We start from the raw sequence: 21,884 nt of genomic DNA on the forward strand, positions 1-21,884 counted from the left end.
GCTGATTTTTCACTTCTAGTGTCATGTGCAGGGTTCATGTCATTTTATTTGCATTGTTGTGATTTTGATAAGCATAATTTAATAGCTGCACTTAGTCTGTTAGGTTATACATTGGTTATTTTTCCCATTTCCTTTGTAAGGGACTGATTATAATTTTTTACTATTATAAATAACATTGAAATGAATTTATTTGTGCATCAAGTTTTTTTCATACATTTTGAATTATTGTCTTTATCTCTCATCCAGTATTTTTGCTTAGCTATTGCGACTCTGCACCTTACACAGCTTATTAGGTTAAACACACATTGATTTTTTTCCAGGGTTTGCCCACAGCGTCAGCGACATTGTCCAAGTTCTGTATGAAATTAGCCCTTCTTAAAGACTCTGAGATTATTGTTACTACCCACACTCCCACTGTCTTTGTGGTGATGTTCCGCTTGTAATTACTTAAAAAATTTTTTTTAAAGTTTATTTATTTTTGAGAGACAGAGTGTGAGTGGGGGAGAGGTAGAGGGAGAGAGAGGGAGACAGAATCTGAAGCAGGCTCCAGGCTCTGAGCTGTCAGTGCAGAGCCTCACATGGGGCTCAAACCCACGAACTGTGAGATCATGACCTGAGCTGAAGTTGGACGCTTAACCGACTGAGCCACCCAGGCGCCCCTACTTTTTTTTTTTTTTAATGTTATTTTTGAGAGAGAGTGTGAGTGCGGGAGGGGCAGAGAGAGAGGGAGACAGAGAATCCAAAGCGGCTCCGTGCTGACAGTAAACTGTCAGCCCCATCCCAGACTCAACTCAGGAGCTGGGGGATCAAGACTTGATGATTGGACGCTCAACGGACTAAACCACCCAGGCGCCCCCTTCCTTGTAGTTCCTGATGTCTTTTCCAGCTAGCAGTCAGTCCTTATTTGGAGCACCTTAGTCTGTAGGCTATGTTCAAATAACTCATTGAAATTGAAAAGGGAAAGGGTTACAGTAAATCCTCTTTCTCCCTGGAGGCTCCTTAGCAGAGGCATAAGTATCTACCCACTTCTCAGCCACTTTCAAGTCAGGCATGTAGACAAAAAATAATAAATACATCAAAAAGTTCTTTTACATTCTTCTCTCATGACATTGGGTCTTACATCTGTGGAATCAAAAGGGACCCCTCCAAAGGTTCATTCTAGCAAAGGAAAACGTTTTTCTTCACCAGATACCCTCCTACATGTGATTTCCTACCAGTTGGCCTCCCTTGAATCCGCTCCTGCTCAACTAGCCCTCGGTTGATTCCTACTGATCATTTTTCCGTGAGCCAACCTGGGTCAGAAATAACAGGAGGAAAACCAGCTACAGGTTACTACAGGACTTGATTGCCGGACACGAATTCTCCCTACAAGACCGAGTAGGGCAAAGGTGGTGCCGTGTTGGAGCAGTCGCCCAGGGGTCTCCGGTGGAAGGCGTCACGGCCATCTGCCCTGCACCAGACGCTGGAGACAGAGCAGACAGGTCCTCCCCGGAGGAACCTGGCCCGGAGCGGGGCGAAAGGGAAGCCGCCGGCTTAACGCATCGTGACTGACTGCCAGGGAGCAGGCGCGACAGTTCACAGTCGTATCTCCTCGCGAGGAGGCGTCTTTACCTCAAACTGCAGTTCCGCATGGAACCTGACCCTTAGTCACTTCGTCTCTAGCGTCTGGAGTTTTCTGCTCAGCCACTCCACCCCAAGGGCCTCCGTGGAGGCGGAACTACTGTGTCAGGGGTCGTGGTTTTCAGGGAAGTGTCGCGGTCGGATTGACAAGAGGGCGGGCAGTAGGCGGGACTTCCGGCCCGCTGTTCCGTCAGCTGCCTTTCCCGGGCGTCTCCCCGCAACCTCCTCAACTTCCCTTGTCCGTGACGCGGCGCCTGGGAGAAATCCGACGGGACGGGGGCCGGCGGGAGCGTGACCTCACCACTGCAGGTGAGGATCCGGTGTGTGCATATCCTTGCGGCTGTCTTTGAGAGAACAGACTGTGTGGCTAGGACCGCGAGGAGACTGACTGAAAGAGTGGGTCAGTGACAGCGAAGGGAGTGTAAGGAGGGGCTGTGGAGGCTACTGTGACCCAGAGGGGCAGTGACAGCGAGGGGACTGTGACCGAGATGTAGCTGCTTGCGAGGAGCGTGCGACCCAGAGGCAGTGAATGCGAAGGGACTCTGACCTCGGAGAGCGCGAGGCAGAGGCTGCGAAGGGACTACGATTGAGAAAGTATGAGGCAATGACTTGGAGGAGACTCTGGTCGATGGATAGTGACTGTGAGGGGACTCTGATCTAAGGGAACTGAAGGCACGGCCGCAGGGGGATCGACCAGCAGTAACTTTGAGGGGCTGGCTTGGACAGCAGTGTGGGCTCAGTGACTGGACATGGTACTGTAGGGTTATGTCTGGGCACTGGTTGTGGTTGGGTGGTCATGACTGGGCAGAGAAGGTATTTAGTGTAAAGAACACTGGTCTGGGACTTATCAGGCCCGAGTTTAATTTTATGGACAAACATCTTGTGGCTGGGAAACGTAACCTCCGGACTGAGCTACAGTTTCTTCATCAGTGAATGGGAAGTTTGGACTAGATTAATATTTCCTGGACTGTGGGTTCCATCCTATTATTGGGTTGTGAAGTCCATTTAGTGGATAGCACCTGAATTAAAACAAAAAAATGGAATACAATAGAAATTTCCAGTGTGTTCACATAGTGAGGGTAAGTATTGTTTCATGAAACTTGTTTCAGTTATCCGTGTATGAGATTATGATGTTAAATGGATTTCCTATATCTTAAAATGTATGAAATGTAGTACAAATGTTTTAAAAATGTTGGACCAGATTATTTCTGACTTTTCTTTCAGGCCTAAAATGCCAGGAGACTGTTTGGATGTGCAAAGACTGGCTCTGGCTGGGGCATAGGCTCCATCAGATTGACTTAACGGGCAAAGGCTTCCCAAATATAAGTGAGATGACCGGTTATGAGGGAGGACTGAAACAGTCTCAGTTGGGAGAACTAGAACTCACATTTTGCAATAGAGACAGTGGTATTTACAGAGGCAGTGAGGATACAGGGGTTTGTGATAGGAAAAACTGCTAGAAATAGACATTGAGAAAGAGGAAGCTTTGAGGAGGGTAGGAACAAGGCTTAGGAAGGGAATTGAAGACAGAGACAGAAAACATTCTGCCAAGAATAAAATGGGAGTAGGGAGATATGGCCTTCAGGGCCCTTTTCAATCTTGACATTTAGTGATTCTGTAAGTACCGAGAATTGCTGGTAAAAAGATACTAGTTGAGAATGGTATTGGTCCAGTAATCAATGGTAAACAGATGGTGACCATGATGGGGAAGAAAGGATGATGCTTAGAAAGTCAACAGTGGTGACTGGAATACCATACCAGAGAGGCTTTGATATATTTAGCTGTCCAGCTCAGTGATTTGTGCACTGGAGGCCAAGACTGGCATACTGGAAATGATACCATGCTGTGGGTAACGTTTTAGCTGCTGTTTTTATTCCTGCTGATCCCATTTGTGAGGGTGGCTGGTGGTGCAGATGAAATGAACTAAAGTGAATTTCACTACCCCCTCTCTACAAACCTTTGTAGAAGGTGCTACTGATTGTACCACCCGGTGTTTTTTTTTTTAAATCTAATAGAAGAAACTTGAGGTAATTTTACTTTATCTGACACTGCATTTATCTGATAACCTAATAGTCACCCCCACTTCCTATACATGTACACTTTGTGATACCGGAAGGGAGTTCAGAAAGATTCTTGAGTGGTAGTGAGTTGTGAATAATGTCTTTGTTTAGCTAAAAAATGGCTAGTTACACCTTCTTCTAAAACATTAGATGTTTACTTGGCTTACATTGTACATAACTAAAAGGAACTACTCAAGAATTTCTTTCTGTAACCAAATATGGTTGGCTGAGCAACACAGGTTTGAGCTGCGTGGGTCCACGTACACGTGGATATTTTTTCGATTAATGCAATGCTGTCAATGTATTTTTTCTTCCTTATGATTTTCTTAATAAAATTTTGTTTTCTCTAGCTTTATTGTAAGAATACAGTATATAATACATATAACATACAAAACGTGTTAATCAACTGTTTATGTTATTGGTAAGGCTTCCAGTCAACAGTAGGCTATTAGTAGTCAAGTTTTGGAGAAGTCAGAAGTTATATATAGATTCTCAACATGTGTGTGTTGGGGGGCGGTGCCCCTCATCTCTGTGTTGTTCAAGGGTCAGTTTTATATGCTTCAAGGTAACTGACTTAGAAGAGAAGACATTTAGGCCTGGGGACTGCACTACTGCCTCTGGGGTCCTTTGTGTTTGTTGAATGAAAGGATTCTTTTTGACCGGCCTGTTTTGCAAATTCCCTTCAAAAACCAGTATTATGTCCTGATTGATAAGGAATGAACTTTATTCTTTTCTTAGCCTATGGTTTCTCTTCCAATAAACAGTTGAGGTTTTATTTTTCTTGGGGACCTTCTCGTTGGATATGTGATCGCTTAGGGAAAATAATCTAGTCAGAGCCTTGGATTCAGAAATCCCAGGTTACTTTATCTGATGTTAACTCTGACTCACTCTGTGAGTATGGGAAGAATTGTTTGCTTTTTCTTGTTTCAGCTTTTCTAACTATGGCAGAGGTTGCTATTCGTCTGCTTAAACAATCCTTTAATAATCTGAAACATACGCACACTTACAAATCTTATATACAATCTCATGGCATTTGTAAACCACCTGACCCCATTCATGATTCCCCTATAGAACTGTCTAATCTCTAGGTTAGACATCATTACCCTAGAGAGCTGAATAATTTTTCTGTGTTATAAATGCTGATAAGAATTAATTTATAAAATATTTATAGAGAAAGCAAGAATAATAATTTGCTATTGTTAATGACGAGTAATGACAAAAATATCTAGTAATAATTGTAATTTTATGCTTCTCACGTATTTGCATAACTCTGATCTGAAGACAGATCTTTTGGCGCTTCTACTAATAGAGAACTCCCTCTTCTACAATTGAGTCAGTAAATTCAGGGACTATACATTTTTACAACTCTATTTTGCAGTACGTGCCAAAGCTCCACTCCAGAAGGGGGAAAAAAAAAGAACTGTGAGTCTCTAACAAATATTTGGCATTGGGTTAGGTTTGTTTACATGCATTATCTCATTAACATAAATAATTGCATTGCTTGTATTTTACTATTTGCAAATAAGATTAGTAGATAGCTATATAGCTGGCTTTTTTTGGTTTTTGTTTTGCCTTTTTATCCCTTTTTTGGATAACTCTCTTGTTAAAAGTTAGATTGGTTTGAAGCTTTCTATATTTGTACTAGAGTGATTGCCAATGAGCTAGGGGAACCCCTGGCTGTTAGATCACATTCACAACTATTTGCAAACCAGCTGTGAAGTGAAGGCTGGTAAAAAAAAAAAAATAGTGACATATGGTCTTTGCTGTATGCTAGAGAACTAATGGTATGTGTAGCACTTAACAGAAAGCAGGTAGTTTTTGGTTTTTTTTTTTTTAGGTGGTTTTTCTTATCTAAAGGGAATTACCTTAGATGTGATTATCTTTGTTTATTTTCTGGCCCTAAAGTAGAAGTCTTTTTTTTTTTTTTTTTTACAGTAGAAATCTTTTTTTTTTTTCAACGTTTATTTATTTTTGGGACAGAGAGAGACAGAGCATGAACGGGGGAGGGGCAGAGAGAGAGGGAGACACAGAATCGGAAACAGGCTCCAGGCTCTGAGCCATCAGCCCAGAGCCTGACGCGGGGCTCGAACTCCCGGACCGCGAGATCGTGACCTGGCTGAAGTCGGACGCTTAACCGACTGCGCCACCCAGGCGCCCCTACAGTAGAAATCTTAAATCATTTTGTGCCATGGACGCCTTTGGCAGTATGGTGAAGCCTTGTGTATTTATTTTTATGTGCAAAAAATAAAATATAATTATAAAGGAAACTATGTTGAAATATAGTTATCAAAATGTTTTTAATATGTGTGATACAATGCTATATATGCTTTTTATTAACATAGTAAATGTTTACTATCAATGGATCTTATAACCATAATAACTTTATTTTTTTTAAGTTTATATATTTTGAGAGAGAGAAAACATGAGTGGGGGAAGGGCAGAGAGAAGGAGAGACAGAGAATCCCAAGTAGACTCTGTGTGGTCAGCACAGAGCCAGATGCGGGACTCAAACTCACAAACCCATAAGATCATGACCTGAGCCTAAGACGCTTAACGAATTGAACTACCCAGGTGGCCCTAACCATAATTACTTTAAAATGATCATATGTTTAAACAATATTTGAAGATATTTATAATAAGTATAATGTCTAAATATATCTAAGATTTCAATTGGTAACAAAGTCTACTGTTACTGTTGTGGCTTATGTTCATAACTGAAGGAAGTGGTGAATTTGCCAGAGGTTAGTAAAAATGAAGATATGATTTTTTTTTTTTTTTTGGTCCAACCCAGACTCCCTGAATCTATTGTAGACCCTGCCTTAGAGATATAAATTCTGTAACTCACTCTAGGAAGAGCAGAATGTAAATACAGTGTTTACTTATTGAATCTTGTAGTGGAAAAGTGGTGGAGCAAAATCGTTCAACCGTAAGAATTATTACAAGCGTTTCTTGTGGTTTTTAGGATAATCTCTTTCCAAAACAGTTCTATTATATGGCCAGGTCCAAATATAAGCTTTATTTTGTTCCATGGAGAACCCAGGGTCTGGCACAGAGTAAGTACCCACTCAATGTCTGTTGAAAAAAAGGTTTCTCTGAAGAAATTAAAGAGAAGAGATCAAGTTCAAAGATAAGATCTTAGATGTGGCAATTTACAAGCTTCAGATTTTGAGGCATAGCATTGAGCTCTGGTTTAAAACTAATCTGTCAGTGTAGGTTATGTTGTGACATTTACTTTTTCATTTGGCATTTCCTACATCAGGCATACTTAAGACTTATTCTATATAGTGTAGTAGTACATACAGGTCAGTGATATAAACTGCAGTAATCCTGTATCAGAAAGTTATAGTACAATTTCTTGAAATAATCATATTCCTAGCACTAACTTCTACTTTACAGCTGTTTGCATAATCTAGGTAGGATTTTCTTCCAAATTACTGATAAAACTGGCTCCGTCTTCATTTAGGATAAGAGTTGGATTTTTTTTTTTTTTTTTTTTTTTTTTGGTAAAGGGCCAGATAGTAAATATTAGGCTTTATAGGTCATACAGTGTCTGTTGCAACTACTCATCTCTGCAGTTGTAGCACAAAAGCAGCATAGACAGTATCAGTGAATGGGCGTGGTTGTGTTCCAATAAAACTTTAGTTACAAAAGCAGGCAGTGGGCCATTTCTGGCCTGTGGGCTGTTTTTTGTTAATTCCTGATCTAGGAGGTCTGCTGGTTCTTGAATCCAATTCCTCCTCCCCACTATGGGTTAGACATACCCTCTCTCTAACTTCAAAGGCCTTTATATAAGGGATGACATGACTGCATTCTTTGGAAAGGCCTGAATGTACAGCAGATGAAGTGATTAATGCCAAGAGTATTAGATGCACTTTGACCTAGGAGTTCAGAGTTTGCCTCTTAAGAGCACCACTTTATCAGGGCTCCTTGGTGGCTCAGTTGGTTAAGCGTCCAACTTCAGCTCAGGTCATGATCTCATGGTTCATGGGTTTGAGCCCCACGTTGGGCTCTGTGCTGATAGCTCAGAGCCTGGAGCTGGGTTCGGTTTCTGTGTCTCCCTCTCTTTTTGCCTCTCCCCCGCTCGTGCTCTGTCTCTCTCTCTCAAAAATAAATAAACATTAAAAAAAATAAAAGAGCACCACTTTATTAAGCTCCACAATGGTAGAAGCAGGTAAAGATCCCAAATATAAAGTATGCTTGCTTACTCAGCTTTGTAACTGAACATAATGTAAAAAGTAAACCATTACTGGGCATATGGTTTTACTGAGGAAGATAATGTTGTCCCAGAGATGGGAGAAGCAGGAATAGAATACAAAGGAAAAATTCATGTTTCCTCTTTTTGCAGATAGTTCTCTGTAGTACTCTGGCAAATTTGAATTCAGTTTTTGAAACTTGAAGAATGTATGTGATCGCAACTTGCTATTACTTAGGTTGTTGCATAGGTTAGGAAACAGAATCTAACCTCCTCTTTCACGTTGGAGTGCTTACTAGATCTGTTAACAATAAGGAAGTAGAATAGAAGGGATTGAGTGGGAGTCCTTAAAGCTGCACTTGTAGGAGCCTTTCATCTTTAAAACACAAGCATATGCATGCCAGTACCCAGATTTTGTCTGCCTTAGGGTACATATTGGAAAAAATGCTTTACTAGAGTTATCTTCAGAATCTTCTCCTTGCTACCCTTCCCACCTCACACACATTTCCACTTCTCTGTACTTTCTTAGTAGCAAATTTGATGCATCCAAGCAGGCATTTATTGGAACATTGAAGAACAAGACAAGCAGTGTGTACTGGGAGGTGAGTCAGCAGAAATGGAGCCAGATTTTGTGAATCTGAGTAAAAATTACAGGCAAAATACTACGTTCTGTATCTTGAAAGCAATTTGAGACACTAATTCATTTAATAGGCTTGGTGGTGGTCTGGTGGTGGTGGCAGTTGTCTATATTTAGAATTTGTGCATGAATGGAGAATTTGACTAAGATAAGGTGACTAATCTAGGGACTGAAAAGGTAGCAATATTGGAAAAATGAGGCCTTACAAATGCTGCACTCTCGCTGTCAGCTTCCTTTTTTTTTAAATTTTTTTTTTTTTTTCAACGTTTATTTATTTTTGGGACAGAGAGAGACAGAGCATGAACGGGGGAGGGGCAGAGAGAGAGGGAGACACAGAATCGGAAACAGGCTCCAGGCTCTGAGCCATCAGCCCAGAGCCCGACGCGGGGCTCGAACTCACGGACCGCGAGATCGTGACCTGGCTAAAGTCGGACGCTCAACCGACTGCACCACCCAGGCGCCCCCAGCTTCCTTTGACAAAGAAATTTTTTGTAGGATAAACCGCTAAAGAAACAGGAAGTGTTGGCACACACCAATGAATTCGTAAGGGAGGCTATGTATTCTATCTTCAGCTACTTTCATTCTCACTCATCCCAGCTTAATGTGGATGCTATGGTTGGAAGCCAGAATCCACCTGCAAAATATTAGGTAATTTCCCACTCCCCATCCCCATTTTGATCTTATACCATATTGGTTCTTTTCCCTGCCTTATTGCCTTCTGGACAACCTGTTATGTTAAGGCAGCCTGTGTATGTATTTTTTTCTCCTTCTGGAATGTAGATATTTTAAAGCCACCTTTTCCAGAAAGAATGTGCACCTTTACTTAATGGTGTTGGTTGATTACAGAGGTGCAGTTATCATAAATGAAGAGTTTGGGAAGTATTGTTCCTCACTGTTGCAGGTATTCAATTATTGGGTGATTGTGAATGTGGTATAGGTGATGTGGCTTTAGATGCAGCAAAGTTTCAGTTTAGTAACTAAAAGCCAACATGTATTTACTATCCTCAGTATGTCCTCATCCTCCCACATGCCTTTTCTCAATAGCAAACTTGATGTGTCCTGGCAGGCATCTGTTGTAACTTTTGGGGAACTGGTAATTTTTTCCAGTAAGGCATTGATAACTAAAAGAACTCTTTTTTTTTTTCCTAATAAGGCACTAATTATAAAATTATTCTATATGCTTCTGTGGTGTATAGGTTAGTGGATGTGAGGGAGGATGGGGATGGTCTGAGAGAGCCAGTGAAAATGGTTTCTTCAGAAATCTATAAAGTCAGAATTTAAAAAGTAGTAGTAGTTCTAGAGGAAAAGCATGAGGGTTAATCTCTATGATTTCTAAATTCGTTTAGAGTTATTGTTATGGAATGTCTGTGACCTTCGTGTTCTCCATCTCCTAAGGAGATAAGATACAGAAGTGTTTTATGTGAAACACCAAAAGTATTAGGTGTGTTTGTTCCAAATCCATAGGATCTTAAGACCTGAGTTTAAGTCTAATGTGTAATGTTCAGTGTAAAGTATAATGTAAAATACAATGTAAGACACAAAAATCATCTTTAGAAAACAGAAGAACTGTATGCAAAAAGGAATAAGGTGGGCAGATAAGGAAAAAATATTTTTAACAGGATGGGACTTGCGTTGTTTCATCTTCGGTACACTTATAAACTGACAAGAACTTGACCCCTTTCCATCAAAACAGAACAGTAATGTATAAAGAAAGTGCTTTTCAAAATTTCAGAGTGGTTTTCTATACTTAGTATATTTATTTAAATAGTTATTGAGCGCCTACTCTGTGCCAGAGCTCATTGATAGGTATTGGATGCATCAATTGTGATTTTTGTGGTTTCAAGTGATAAGAAACCCAGTTTAACTAGCTTAAGCAAAAGGGGAGTGTATTGGTTGGCACAATTAGACAGTTGAGGATCTGAATTCTCTCCATCACTAGCTTGCTTTCTCTGTGTCTGTGTTGACAATTTCAAAAGAGGCTCTCCTCCTGGTGATAGGATGGGGCACTGGATTGTCACAGGATGGTTCCCAAAGCCGTGTCTCTAGGTTCACATCCACAGAGAAAGAAGTGATCATCTTTGTCCAAGCATTCCCATCTGGTGAGTTCTAAATTTACTCTGATTGGACTGGCTTAGGTCACCTATTACTGCCAATCCCTTCTCCCTTCCTCCCCCAATCTCTGGCCAGGGGAGAGTGATGTGCTGATTGGTTTAGGGCACATGTTATCTGATGCTAGGGTTTGAGATTGAAGCTTACACAGACCAAATGAAAGTGAGTTTCCAAATGAAAATGGGCTCTTTTTGGAGCAGGAGGGTTGAACAGTGGGAAGACAAACAACAGATCTCCACTACATCAGGGAATTTATAGTCTAATTTCTCATTTAACCCTTAGCATGACTTAGAAATTAAGTACATTTTAATAGAGCCTTCCTTAATCACATGAAGAAACTCTTAGAATCAAGGGACTTACCTTAACCTCGAGTTAAGGTACTAGAAGGAGCTAGAATTAAATCCCAGTTTAATATGATTCCTAGTCTAGCGCCCTTGCTACTCTTCTGTTTTAGCCCAAACCAAAACAAGTCCTTAGAGTTCTTGAGTAGTCTGCCATCAATATGCCCAGTGAGAAGGGAGCCCACTGTTTATGAAAGATGAAAGTAAATTCCTGTCTGACAGAATATAATAAGTGGTTTTGATTAAATTCATATATGACCATTTTATATACTAGGTAGCATAGTGTTGTTAAGTGCACAGACCCTAGAGCCAGAATGCTTAGGTTCAAATCCTGTTTTTGCCCTGTCCTAGGTGTGTGATGTCAGTCATTTAACTTAGCTGTGCCTTAATTTCCTCATCTGCAAAATAGAGATAATAGTATTACCTACCTTAAAGGATTGTTGTGAGGGTTAAATTATTTAATATATGCAGAAGTTGAAAGTTCTTGGCCATAGAAAGTATTCTATAAGTGTTAGCTATAATTATTATCATCACTATTATCATCGTAATCTTTGGTATTATGATAGAGAAATACGGATTGTGTGATAATGCAGTGAAACAGGTTTACATCTGATTGAATACCCTAATCATTAAGAATTTTAAATATATTCTATATTCTGTTTTCTAAAGATAAACTCTGCCATGTTTTATATTGTATTAACCTAGAGTATTAAGAGTGGATCTTATTTTGGCTCAGGTCATGATCTCGCAGTTCATGGAATTAGGTCTCACATTGGGCTCTGTGTCAGGCTCTGTGCTACTGGCTGGGAGCCTGCTTGGGATTCTCTCCCCACCTCTGTCTCTCTGCCCCTCCCCCCTTTGCACATTTGTGTTCCCTCTCAAAATAAATAAGTAAACATTAAGAAAGAGTGGGTCATAACAAGGGGGAAAGGATCTAGTGGTATGTCATGTTAGCATATGATGACATATATCAATCCTGATCAATATTTTCATCAGTGACTTGGATGGAGACATAAAAACATTTTCAAGTTTACAGACTACATAAAATTATGATAAATAGCTAATATTATAGATGGCAGTCAAAATTTGAAATTATTTTAACAGATTGGAATAAGCAAAAAGATCAACCAAAATGGACTTTAACAGGGTAATGACCAACAAAAGGAATAAATGTGTTTCTACACAACCTCAGCTCGAATGTCCTGGTGTGCCAAAAGGAAATGCCTCCTGAGGTAACCCAGTCCCATTTCAGATAACTCATTTGTTCCTAAAAAGGTTATTATTATGTTTAGTTAAAATTTATAACTCTGCATCTTCCAACCAATGATCCATTTTTTGGTCGACTCTCACAGAACAACTGTTTGCTCTATCCAACATGACAAGCATTCAGATATTTAGAGATAGAGATATACCTTCTTATATAGTATAGTATTGTATCATATTGTATACTATAGTAGTTAGGGGTGTGTAGTCTGCAGCCAGGCTGACTGAATCCGATTCCTAGCTTCTCAGCTTACTAGCTATGTGACCTTAACTGTGCCTCAGTTTTCTCATCTGTAAAAATAGTGTTAAAAAACAATATAACTGTGTCGAAGGATTGTGAAATTAAGGGAGTTTTAAATATTTTTAAGTATTTAGGTATACAGGTGTTATATAAGTGCTCACTGTTAGTAGTAGTGGTGGTAATATTTCTTTCTTCATCACAGCTTAAGATCAGACTCTAGAAGGAGCGCCTGGGTGGCTTAGTCAGTTAAATGTCTGACTCTTGTTTGTGGCTCAGGTCATGATCTCGCAGTTTGTGGGATAGAGCCCCAAGTTGGGCTTTGTGCTGGCAGCACGGAGCCTGCTTGGGAGTCTCTCTGTCCCTCTCTCTCTCTGCCCCTTGCTCACATGCACACACACACTCTCTCTCTCTCTCAAATAAATAACCTTAGAGAAAAAAAAGATCAGACTCTAGAAGAATTCTTGCTATAACAGTAGTTCTTAAATGGGGTAGGAGTGGGAGATATATAGCAGGAGATATAGCATATTTAATATTTTACCATATTCTTACATTAAAATGTAAAATATGTACAAGCACTACTGTGTGCCAAGCACCGATTAAGGCTTTACATGGATTACTCCATTTGAACCTCGTTTGTTAGGTGATGCAACTCTGACGATTAAGGAATTTGTTCCAAGTTCTCATGGCTAATAAGTGGTAGAGATAAGATTCATATTTAGGTAATCTGACTTTAGGACCTGAACTCTTTTAATCACTACACTATGCTGACGAAGCGAGGTTAAGATTTCTGTATTTCTTAAAATGGAGCATGGATAAATAATATTGGGAAACACTGCCTTACACATTTGATTAAAGGTGTTTATATAAGGCAGATGGAGAGATTTTGTTGTATGTATTCAAATGAAATACAGGTAAAATATATTAGTATTACTATTATTTACCAAAGGGCTTTGTAACATATTAATAACAATGGTTGCCTTGATTCTTTTTATGTTTGTGAAGTTTACTTTGGCTTTTTAGTTAGCTAATCATACAAATCCTTTCTCTTGCCTTGAGTCCTCATTATGATATATTTTTTGTATGATTTTTTTAAAAAAGTTTATTTATTTATTTTGAGAGAGAGAGAGGAGAGGAGGGACAGAGAGAGAGAGAGAGAGAGAGAGTCCTAAGCAGTCTCCATGCTGTCAGTGCAGAGCCCCATATGGGGCTTGAATCCACGAACCATGAGATTATAACCTGAGCCAAAATCAAGAGTCAATGCTTAACTGACTGAGCCACCTAGGCACCCCTGTGGTTTTTTAATCTAGTGAAATAGATCCAGTGTCACAAGGTCCAACCACCCCAGATACTAATTTGGCTTTAGAATGTCTTTAAAACCACACTGACAATATTTTAACTCTTGGAAGGAGAGCCTTTGCTTCTTTCTAGTATAATAATATCCACCATGATTTGTCTAGTTACGTTGAATCATATGACAAGATGATTCAGTATTTTAAGAAGTAAGCAGTTCAAAAGCAAAGCAAATTTTATGTTATGTGTATTTTGCCACAATGTAAAACAAACAAAAAAGCAAAGCAAAGTTGAAGTCGGGGAGGGATAGATTATAAAGTGAGTGGCATGAAGAAACATGAGAGTGATAGTTATGTTGCTTATCTTAATTTTGATGATTCACAGATGTATAGATATGTTAAAACTCATTAAATTATATACTTTAAATACAGTTTGTTGTGTGTCAATTATACTTCAATAAAGCTGTAAAAATATTGTAGCACACATTACCCCCCCTTCCTCTCACCCCCCCACCCCACCCCCACACACAGAGCAGACTTCTGAGAAATTCCTATAAACATGTTTTTGGACTTGTTAAGTATTTTTCTGTTAAACACTAAAGAATTTTAACTGTAAGTTATGGAAAATAATTGTTGAAAATATGACATGACATTCCCTTGATTTATTATGGCATCCTTAAAATTCTTTTATATCATGAATGGAAAAGTGCCACCTATTTGTAATGTCAGAAGAGGGAAGAACAGAGATTAAAGAATTTTTTTTTTTTAATTTTTGAGAGACTGAACTCAAGTGAGTGTGGGGGAGAGAGAGAGAGGGAATGAGAATCTTAAGCAGGCTCTATGCTCAGCTTGGTGTTGGATGTGGAGCTCGATCTCATGACTCTGGAACATTGACCCCAGCCGAAATCAAAAGTGGGGAGGGAGCTCAACCAACTGAGCCACCCAGGTGCCCCAAGAATTCTTTATTGCTTAAGTTGAAAGCTTAGAAAAATCATAGCAAAACTATCTAATAGGGAAGATCTACATATCTGTATAGCTGACAAATTGGACTGCCTCTGAATCAGGCCAATAGCCATGTCAGTTATGTTTGATTGGTCCTGGGGCCTTGTTTACCTTTTAAGTAACTGTGACCTTTTATTCTGTGCAGTTAAGACTGATTTACATCAGTAAGAACTTAAGGGACCCATGCCGTAAGGAGAATGTTCTTGATAGAAGGAAGCAACAGTATTGATGATGAGACAGCTTCTTTTTAAAAGTCTTGGATTTCTGGGGCACCTGGGTGGCTCAGTTGGTTAAGCATTGGACTTCAGCTCAGATCATGATCTGACATGAGTTTGGGTCCGGCATCCGATGTCTGCTCTCAGTGCGGAGCCTGCTTTGGATTCTCTGTCTTCCTCTCTCTCTTCCCCTCCCCTGCTCACTCTCTCTCTCTCTCCCCAAAACAAACATAATAAATGAATGAGGAAGGAAGGAAGGAAGGAAGGAAGGAAGGAAGGAAGGAAGGAAGGAAGGAAGGAAGGAAGGAAGGAAGGAGGAAGGGAGGAAGGGAGGAAGGAAGGAAAAACCTTGGATTCTGGGAGACAGCCCAATATAGTGGTGAAGACTTGGGAATTAGGCAAGCCTGGATTTAAATCCTGGCTCTCCCATTGGCCAGCTGTGTGATCTGTTGGTTATGTTGCTTAACTTCCCTGATCTTTAGTTTTCTCATTTGTAAGTTGGGGATAATAATACCTGCATCTCAGGTTGTATGGGTTAAATGAGAATAATGTGTATTAAGTGCCTAGCACAGTGCTTGGCACATAGTAAATATTCAAAAAAAGATAGTCATTATTATGATTGTTGCTGTTATGATCTTACTTCCTTGCAAGATGTTTAGATTACGAGAACATATACTTCTTGGAATATTTGTATCATGTATACTAAATCAAAGAATTAGGAAGGAGAAGGAATATGTTTCTAGAGAATCTGAAAGACAATCTTATATGAGAGCCTATCTATGTGGAAAATTGCTACAGAACATTTTAAAAATTAAACTTTTTATTTGAAAAGTGTAAAGCCTATAGAAAAGTTGCAAGAATATTAAAATTAACTCCTTTATACCCCATCTAGTTGCATACATTGATAACATTTTGCCATATTTGCTTTACCTTTTTTTATATATAACATAGTGTACACAATTTTCTTCTTCTTTCTCCTCCCCCACTCCTTCCCTTTCTTCTCCTCCATCCCCTTCCTTTGTTCCCTCCTCCCTCCCTCCCTTCTTTCACCTCCTTTCTATGTCGCTATTGCTGCTGCTGAGGGTAATTTGCAGAGATCATGGCCCTTTTACCCCAAGGTACTTCAGCATTTATCTCCTTAAAACAAGGATAGTCTTTTACATAACATAGTGTAGTTATCAGGAAGTTTATTTTTTTCAATGTTTATTTATTTTTGAGACAGAGAGAGTGTGTGAGCCGGAGAGGGACAGAGAGAGAGAGACAGGAGCTGAAGTGAGTTCTATGCTGACAGCAGAGAGCCCAATGTGGGGCCTAAACTCACGAACTCTGAGATCATGACCTGAGCTGAAGTTGGACACTTAGCCGACTGAGCTACCCAGGCACCCCAGGAAGTTTATTTTAACATTAATGTGTATTATGATTTGGTACACAGTCCGTATTCAGATTTTACTGATTGTCCTAATGACTATCCTTTATAACAATTTCTCCTGCAGTCTAGAAATGAAATTTCATTGTCATTTCTTTGGAACAATCCCTCAGCCTTTCAGTGTGTGTGTGTGTGTGTGTGTGTGTGTGTGTGTGTGTGTGTGTGTGAATTTATTATTTATTTTGAAAGAGAGAGAGCGTGCTTGAACTGGGGAGGGGCAGAGAGAGAAAGAATCACAAGCAGGCTCCACATCATCAGTGTGGACCAACGTAGCACTTGAAGTCATGAACCATGAGATCATGACCTGAGCGAAAATCAAGAGTTGTATGCTTAACCGACTGAGCCACCCAGGCGCCCTTCATTGTTTTTCATGGTTTACATTTTTTGAAGAGTAACAGGCTTGCTTGCTTGCTTGCTTGCTTGCTTGCTTTATTTATTTATTTATATATTTATTTATTTATTTATTTATTTATTTATTTATATCCATGCTCAGCGTGGAGCCCAATGGGGGGCTCATGGCCTGAGCCAAAATCAAGAGTCTATGTTCAACCAACTAAGCCACCCAGGCACCCTGTAGAATCTTGTTTTTTTTTTTTTTTTTTTGAGAGAGAGAGAATGTGTGCGAAAGCACGTGCTGGGGAGGGGCAGAGAGAAAGGGGACAGAGGATCTGAAGCAGGCTGTGTGCTGACTGCAGGGAGCCCGATGCAGGCTCAAACTGTGAGATCTGGTCTGAGCCAAAGTCTGGCACTTAACCCAATTGAGCCACCCAGGCACCCCTACAATGTCTTTTAATTGAGGTTTGTTTGCTGGTTCCTTATAAATCCATACAGGCTATGCATTTGGAGCAGGTGATGGAGGCATTATTGGTGATGTTAGTTAACTTGGATCACTTGGCTAAGAAATTTTTTCGTTATAAAGTTAACTCTTTTCCCTTTGTAATTAATAAGTAATTTATGAGAATTGCTTCAAAATACTTGGAGATACTTTGAAACTGTCTAAATATCCTGTTCTTTAGCAAATTTCCCCCAGTGGTTTTAGAATCCTAAAGAGCACTTTTATATCATGAACATGTGGTTTCTTCAGCTGAATTAAAGTCTTCTTGAGAAAATAGTTTACTTCAAAAAGTATGTATCTTGTACACAGTAAGTTCCCACTATTAGTGACTGCCTGACCTTCAGCTGCCTGACACCAGATTGCTCATTACATTTTTCATGATGGATTTTGTCTACTTACCCTGAGAAGAAGTTAACAGATACTTAAGCAAAAGTCCTGTTGTGTGTAAATTAGAAATGGTCACTAATTGCACTGATTAGGTGTTTTTAGTAGGCCTCAGACCAGTGAGATAGGAGTAGTAATACGATCTCTGGATAGTTTCAAACATGTGATAACAATAATGAAGAAAAGCTCTGATCATCACCGGAAAACTTGTTAAATGTATAGTACCTTTATTCCATTTTAATTTGCATTTGCGATGAAAGGAAGTTTCTGGGTGGTGTTCATCTTTCACTTTGGACTCTGACATTTTTCATGTCAGCCTAATACTTAGCCATGACTCATGGGTGTCACCTTCACTCTTTAAGAATTAGGTCAGATTTCTCTTAGATCTTGTCATATTGCCACTTGGAATTTAGCTGGAGGAAAGAAAATAAGGCTCAACTGCAGTTGTTTAGATGAACATCTTACTCAGGAGGGCCAATTAGAGACAGAAAGATGGAGTAGTATGTCCTCATTCTGTCTGGCAGTTTTTTAAAATAGTATTTTATTTGGGGGAGAGTGAAAGTGGGAGAGGGGTAGAGAGAGGAGGACAGAGGATCCAAAGCGGGCTCTGCACTGACAGGCTGACAGCAGCGAGCCTAATATGGGGCTCGAACTCATGAACTGCGAGATCATGACCTGAGCCCAAGTTGGATGCTCAACTAACTGAGCCACCCAGTGCCCTGGCATTTTTTTTTGTTTGTTTGTTTTTTATCTCTGCTCTGAGGATATTTTTTCCACCTTTCACTGTACATATCTTGGGCAGAAATGACAGTTGACCACTAAAGTTCCTCTATCCCCAATTTCTGGCTGATGCCTAAAATTGCATCATTATCAATTAATTTGTGCAAATTATGTTACCCAAGAAAAATGCAGATATCCTTGCAGGGTGTTGGAGAGGTAGCACAAGCCAACATCTAAACATAAACATCAAATATTCAGAGCTGTTCTGTGGTAGTTAGTTGCTAGAAGCTCTCTGCTAAGTGAGAGAGTAATTTATAAGTTTTCACTGAGGGAGGGAGAAGCCAGGGTGAGGTTTTAATAGTTGGGGCTTTGAATAGCTTAAGGACCTAACTCTGAAAGAGGAAGGGGAAATGGGTATTAGACCAGGAAAAGGAAGGACATTTAAAAGACACAATATACTTACTTTACAGTTTTCATAGATAACCCTGATGGAGTGGTCTCTGAAATCTACAGAGCATTAAGAGTTAAGAAATACATGTTTTGTTAAACCAGGAATTGGTGATGGCTGTCTCTTTTTAAAAAAGGCTTTTTTTTTTTTCCATCTGCACCAAAGACATACCTTTCGCTTTTCCTTGTGTCTGTCATATCTCCAGGTGTACCAGGGATGTTATTAGGGGAGGGTGGTAAATTCTATGTAACTGACTTTCTCAACAAAGTTATTCCAATCTTCTACATTTAGACAGGATATGAAATTCGCAGTTGGTATACAGGCTGCATTGGTCAGGGTAATAATTTCCAAGGTCAGGTGATTAATTGTGGCCATTGTTCCACAGAGAGGCATTTCAGTGTTTCTACTAGAGCATGTGTTTTGTGAAGCTTTGTTGTTTTTTGCCAGATGCAGTTGGCTCATCTTGTGAGATCTGTGCTATGGAATTGATCTTTTGCTCAGTGTATCTGTGTTAACATCTCTGAAATACTTGTGACAGACTTTTTCTCCACTTCAATGAGAAAAAAATTCTTTTTCACTTTCTATGACCAGTTAAAAGAAGATGGATGCTCAGAGTTCAGCCAAAGTCAACACAAGAAAGAGGAGGAAAGAGGTACCTGGACCTAATGGGGCAACAGAAGAAGATGGAATTTCTTCAAAAATGCCACGCTGTGCAATTGTAAGGAAGAGATATCTTTTTTGAACACTTAACCTGGCAGGGGGATGGTAAACACTGATATAAAATTAATGATATCAGTATGACAAATCTTCTTAGATAATGGAAAGAATGAATAGTAAGTGTGAATAGTATTTTCACAGTTGTTGGAAATGTTCTACTTTCTTATCAAATTGAAGTTCACAGCTAAGTTGCAAAAGCTTTACACTGGAACTGGAAAAAGAATGTTAGGAAAATTTGGAAGTTGTTAAGTTAGTTTATTAAGCTAAAGATTAAATTAAAGTGAATGAAATAGAGAAATTTGAGCTCTAGGCAGTCATCTGATCTTAGTATCATCTCTTAGTGTTTAGTTTTCTGGGTCTTACTTTTTTTCTGCCGTATCATGCCTTCACTCTATTACTGGTTATATCTTAGATGAGAGCCTTTTTCTGTTACTGCCTACCTTATGTTCCTTTATCCCTGGGACATTATCTTGTATTTCCTAACCACTGCCAAGCTGTCAATGAAACACCCCATTCCAAACTGCTCATCCTGTCTCAGTTTGGTACCCTTCTTAAAGCTTCCCCTAAAAAACATGTCAATGAACACATGTACAACTGAAGTTATTATTGGTATGTAATATTATTATGAAATCCATGTTTTAAAATTCCAGTGAAAGGATTATATATTTCTGTGTTTTCTTTACCTATATTGACTGTTAGCCATTGATCAAACTGCAGTTTCCACTGGTTAGTTCTGGAACTTCATGTAGTGCAAAGGGAAAAGCATTTTAACTCTGACACAAATAACATTTGTTCTAAACCAGTACTCTATCTTGATCAATAAAACCAGCTGGACTCCACCAATAGGAGGCTTATGCTTAGGCCTGATATTGATGATATTGGTAGGGGCAAGTGTATTCCTTTCCTATTGCTGCTTAACACATTGCCACATATTTAGCAGCCTAAAACAATACAGATATATTGTCTTACAGTTCCGGAGGTTAGAAGTCTTAAATGGATTTTGGAGTACTAATATCAAAATGTTGATAGGGCTGGAGATTGTAGGGGAGAATCTGTTTTCTTGTCTTTTCCAGCTTTGAGGGGCTGCCCCCATTGCTTTGCTCATGGTGCCAGCCAGCAGTCACATCACTCTGCTGCATCTGTCATCACATTTCTTCTTCTTCTTTTTTTTTTAAGTTTTATTTGTTTATTTTGAGAGAGAGAGAGAGACCGAGCGAGCCCAAGCACAAGCCAGGGAGGGGCAGAGAGAGAGAGGGAAAAAGAGAATGCCAAACAGGCTCTGTGCTATCAGTGCTGAGCCCAACGAGGCCTTGATGGGGCTTGATCTCACGAACCATGAGATCATGACCTGATCTGAAATCAAGAGTCAGACACTTAACTGAGCCAACCGGTGCCCCTCATCACATGTCTTTTGATTCTGACTCTCCTACCTGCTTTTTCACTTATAAAGACACTTACGATAGGGTACCTGGGTGGCTGAGTCGGTTGAGTGTCTGACTGTGGCTCAGGTCATGATCTTGTGGTTTGTGAGTTTGAGCCCCACATTGGGCTCTCGTCTGTCAGTGTAGAGAATGTCTCAGATTTTCTGTTTTTCTCTCTCTTTGCCCCTCCTTCTGTCTCTCTCTCCAAATTAAATAAACATAAAAAAAATTTTTTAAAAGGCCCTTGTAATTACATTGAACATATTTGGATAATCCAGGATAATCACCCTTTCTCAAAATCCTTTAATTTAATCATATCTGCAAAGCCCTTTTTGTCATGTAAGGTAACATAGTCACAGGTTCCAGAGAATAACATGTAGACATGGCTTTAGGAAGCCATTATTCTGTACACCATACCAGGTATACTCAGAAAATGACTCAGCAGTCAACAAAACAGGAGGACATTGTTAATTTCTGAATGTTTCTTAGAGAATTCAGGTTAAGAGGATGATGGTAAGCACCAATTCAGCAATCAGTCTTGGAGGAGGGACAAGGTATAACCATGTAGTTGATACTCTTCGCCAGTCACAAGAGCTAAGAATAGAGCAAAGAAGGCAAGTGGAATGGTGGAATGGGCTCTGAGGAGACTTAAATTTCTCGGTCCTTAGAATTGAGGAATTTCAGTGCTTTAAATTGCTTTGCTTCGTATATTCACGTCACAGATCAATTGAGTGACTTGCTACTTACTCCACATTCCTCTCTAGTACACACTGGCTCTTTAGCATGGGCTAATGGTCAAAGATTCATTCACTCAACAGGCTGTACCAGCCCTAGTGAGGAGTGTCCGCTAAATAAACTTGTCTGTTATTGTACACTTGTACTTTCTATCTCTGATCCCTTTTCAACTTTGTAGTGAAAGCAAACAATATTTTTTTCCTGTTTTTATAACAGGAATCTCTATTGA

The 21,884-nt window shown here is 39.7% G+C and overlaps 1 protein-coding gene across 2 annotated transcripts in view; it reads left to right on the plus strand.

Moving 5' to 3' along the window:
- Nucleotides 1–21,884, plus strand: part of PCYT1A (phosphate cytidylyltransferase 1A, choline) — a 51,338-nt gene that overhangs the window by 2,149 nt on the left and 27,305 nt on the right. The window contains exons 1-2 of one of the 2 annotated variants that reach the window (XM_025913342.2): nt 1,773–1,929; nt 19,374–19,500. In XM_025913342.2, the coding sequence (XP_025769127.1) occupies nt 19,384–19,500 (117 nt within the window). In that variant the 5' untranslated portion in view covers nt 1,773–1,929; nt 19,374–19,383. Of the gene's footprint in view, nt 1–1,772; nt 1,930–19,373; nt 19,501–21,884 lie in introns of those variants that run through there. The other variant, XM_086675117.1, reaches the window with a different exon arrangement.

Source organism: Puma concolor, chromosome C2 (genome assembly GCF_028749965.1).
Source record: "Puma concolor isolate L17-30 chromosome C2, mPumCon1.1.hap2, whole genome shotgun sequence".
In the NCBI taxonomy this organism is placed as follows: Eukaryota; Metazoa; Chordata; class Mammalia; order Carnivora; family Felidae; genus Puma; species Puma concolor.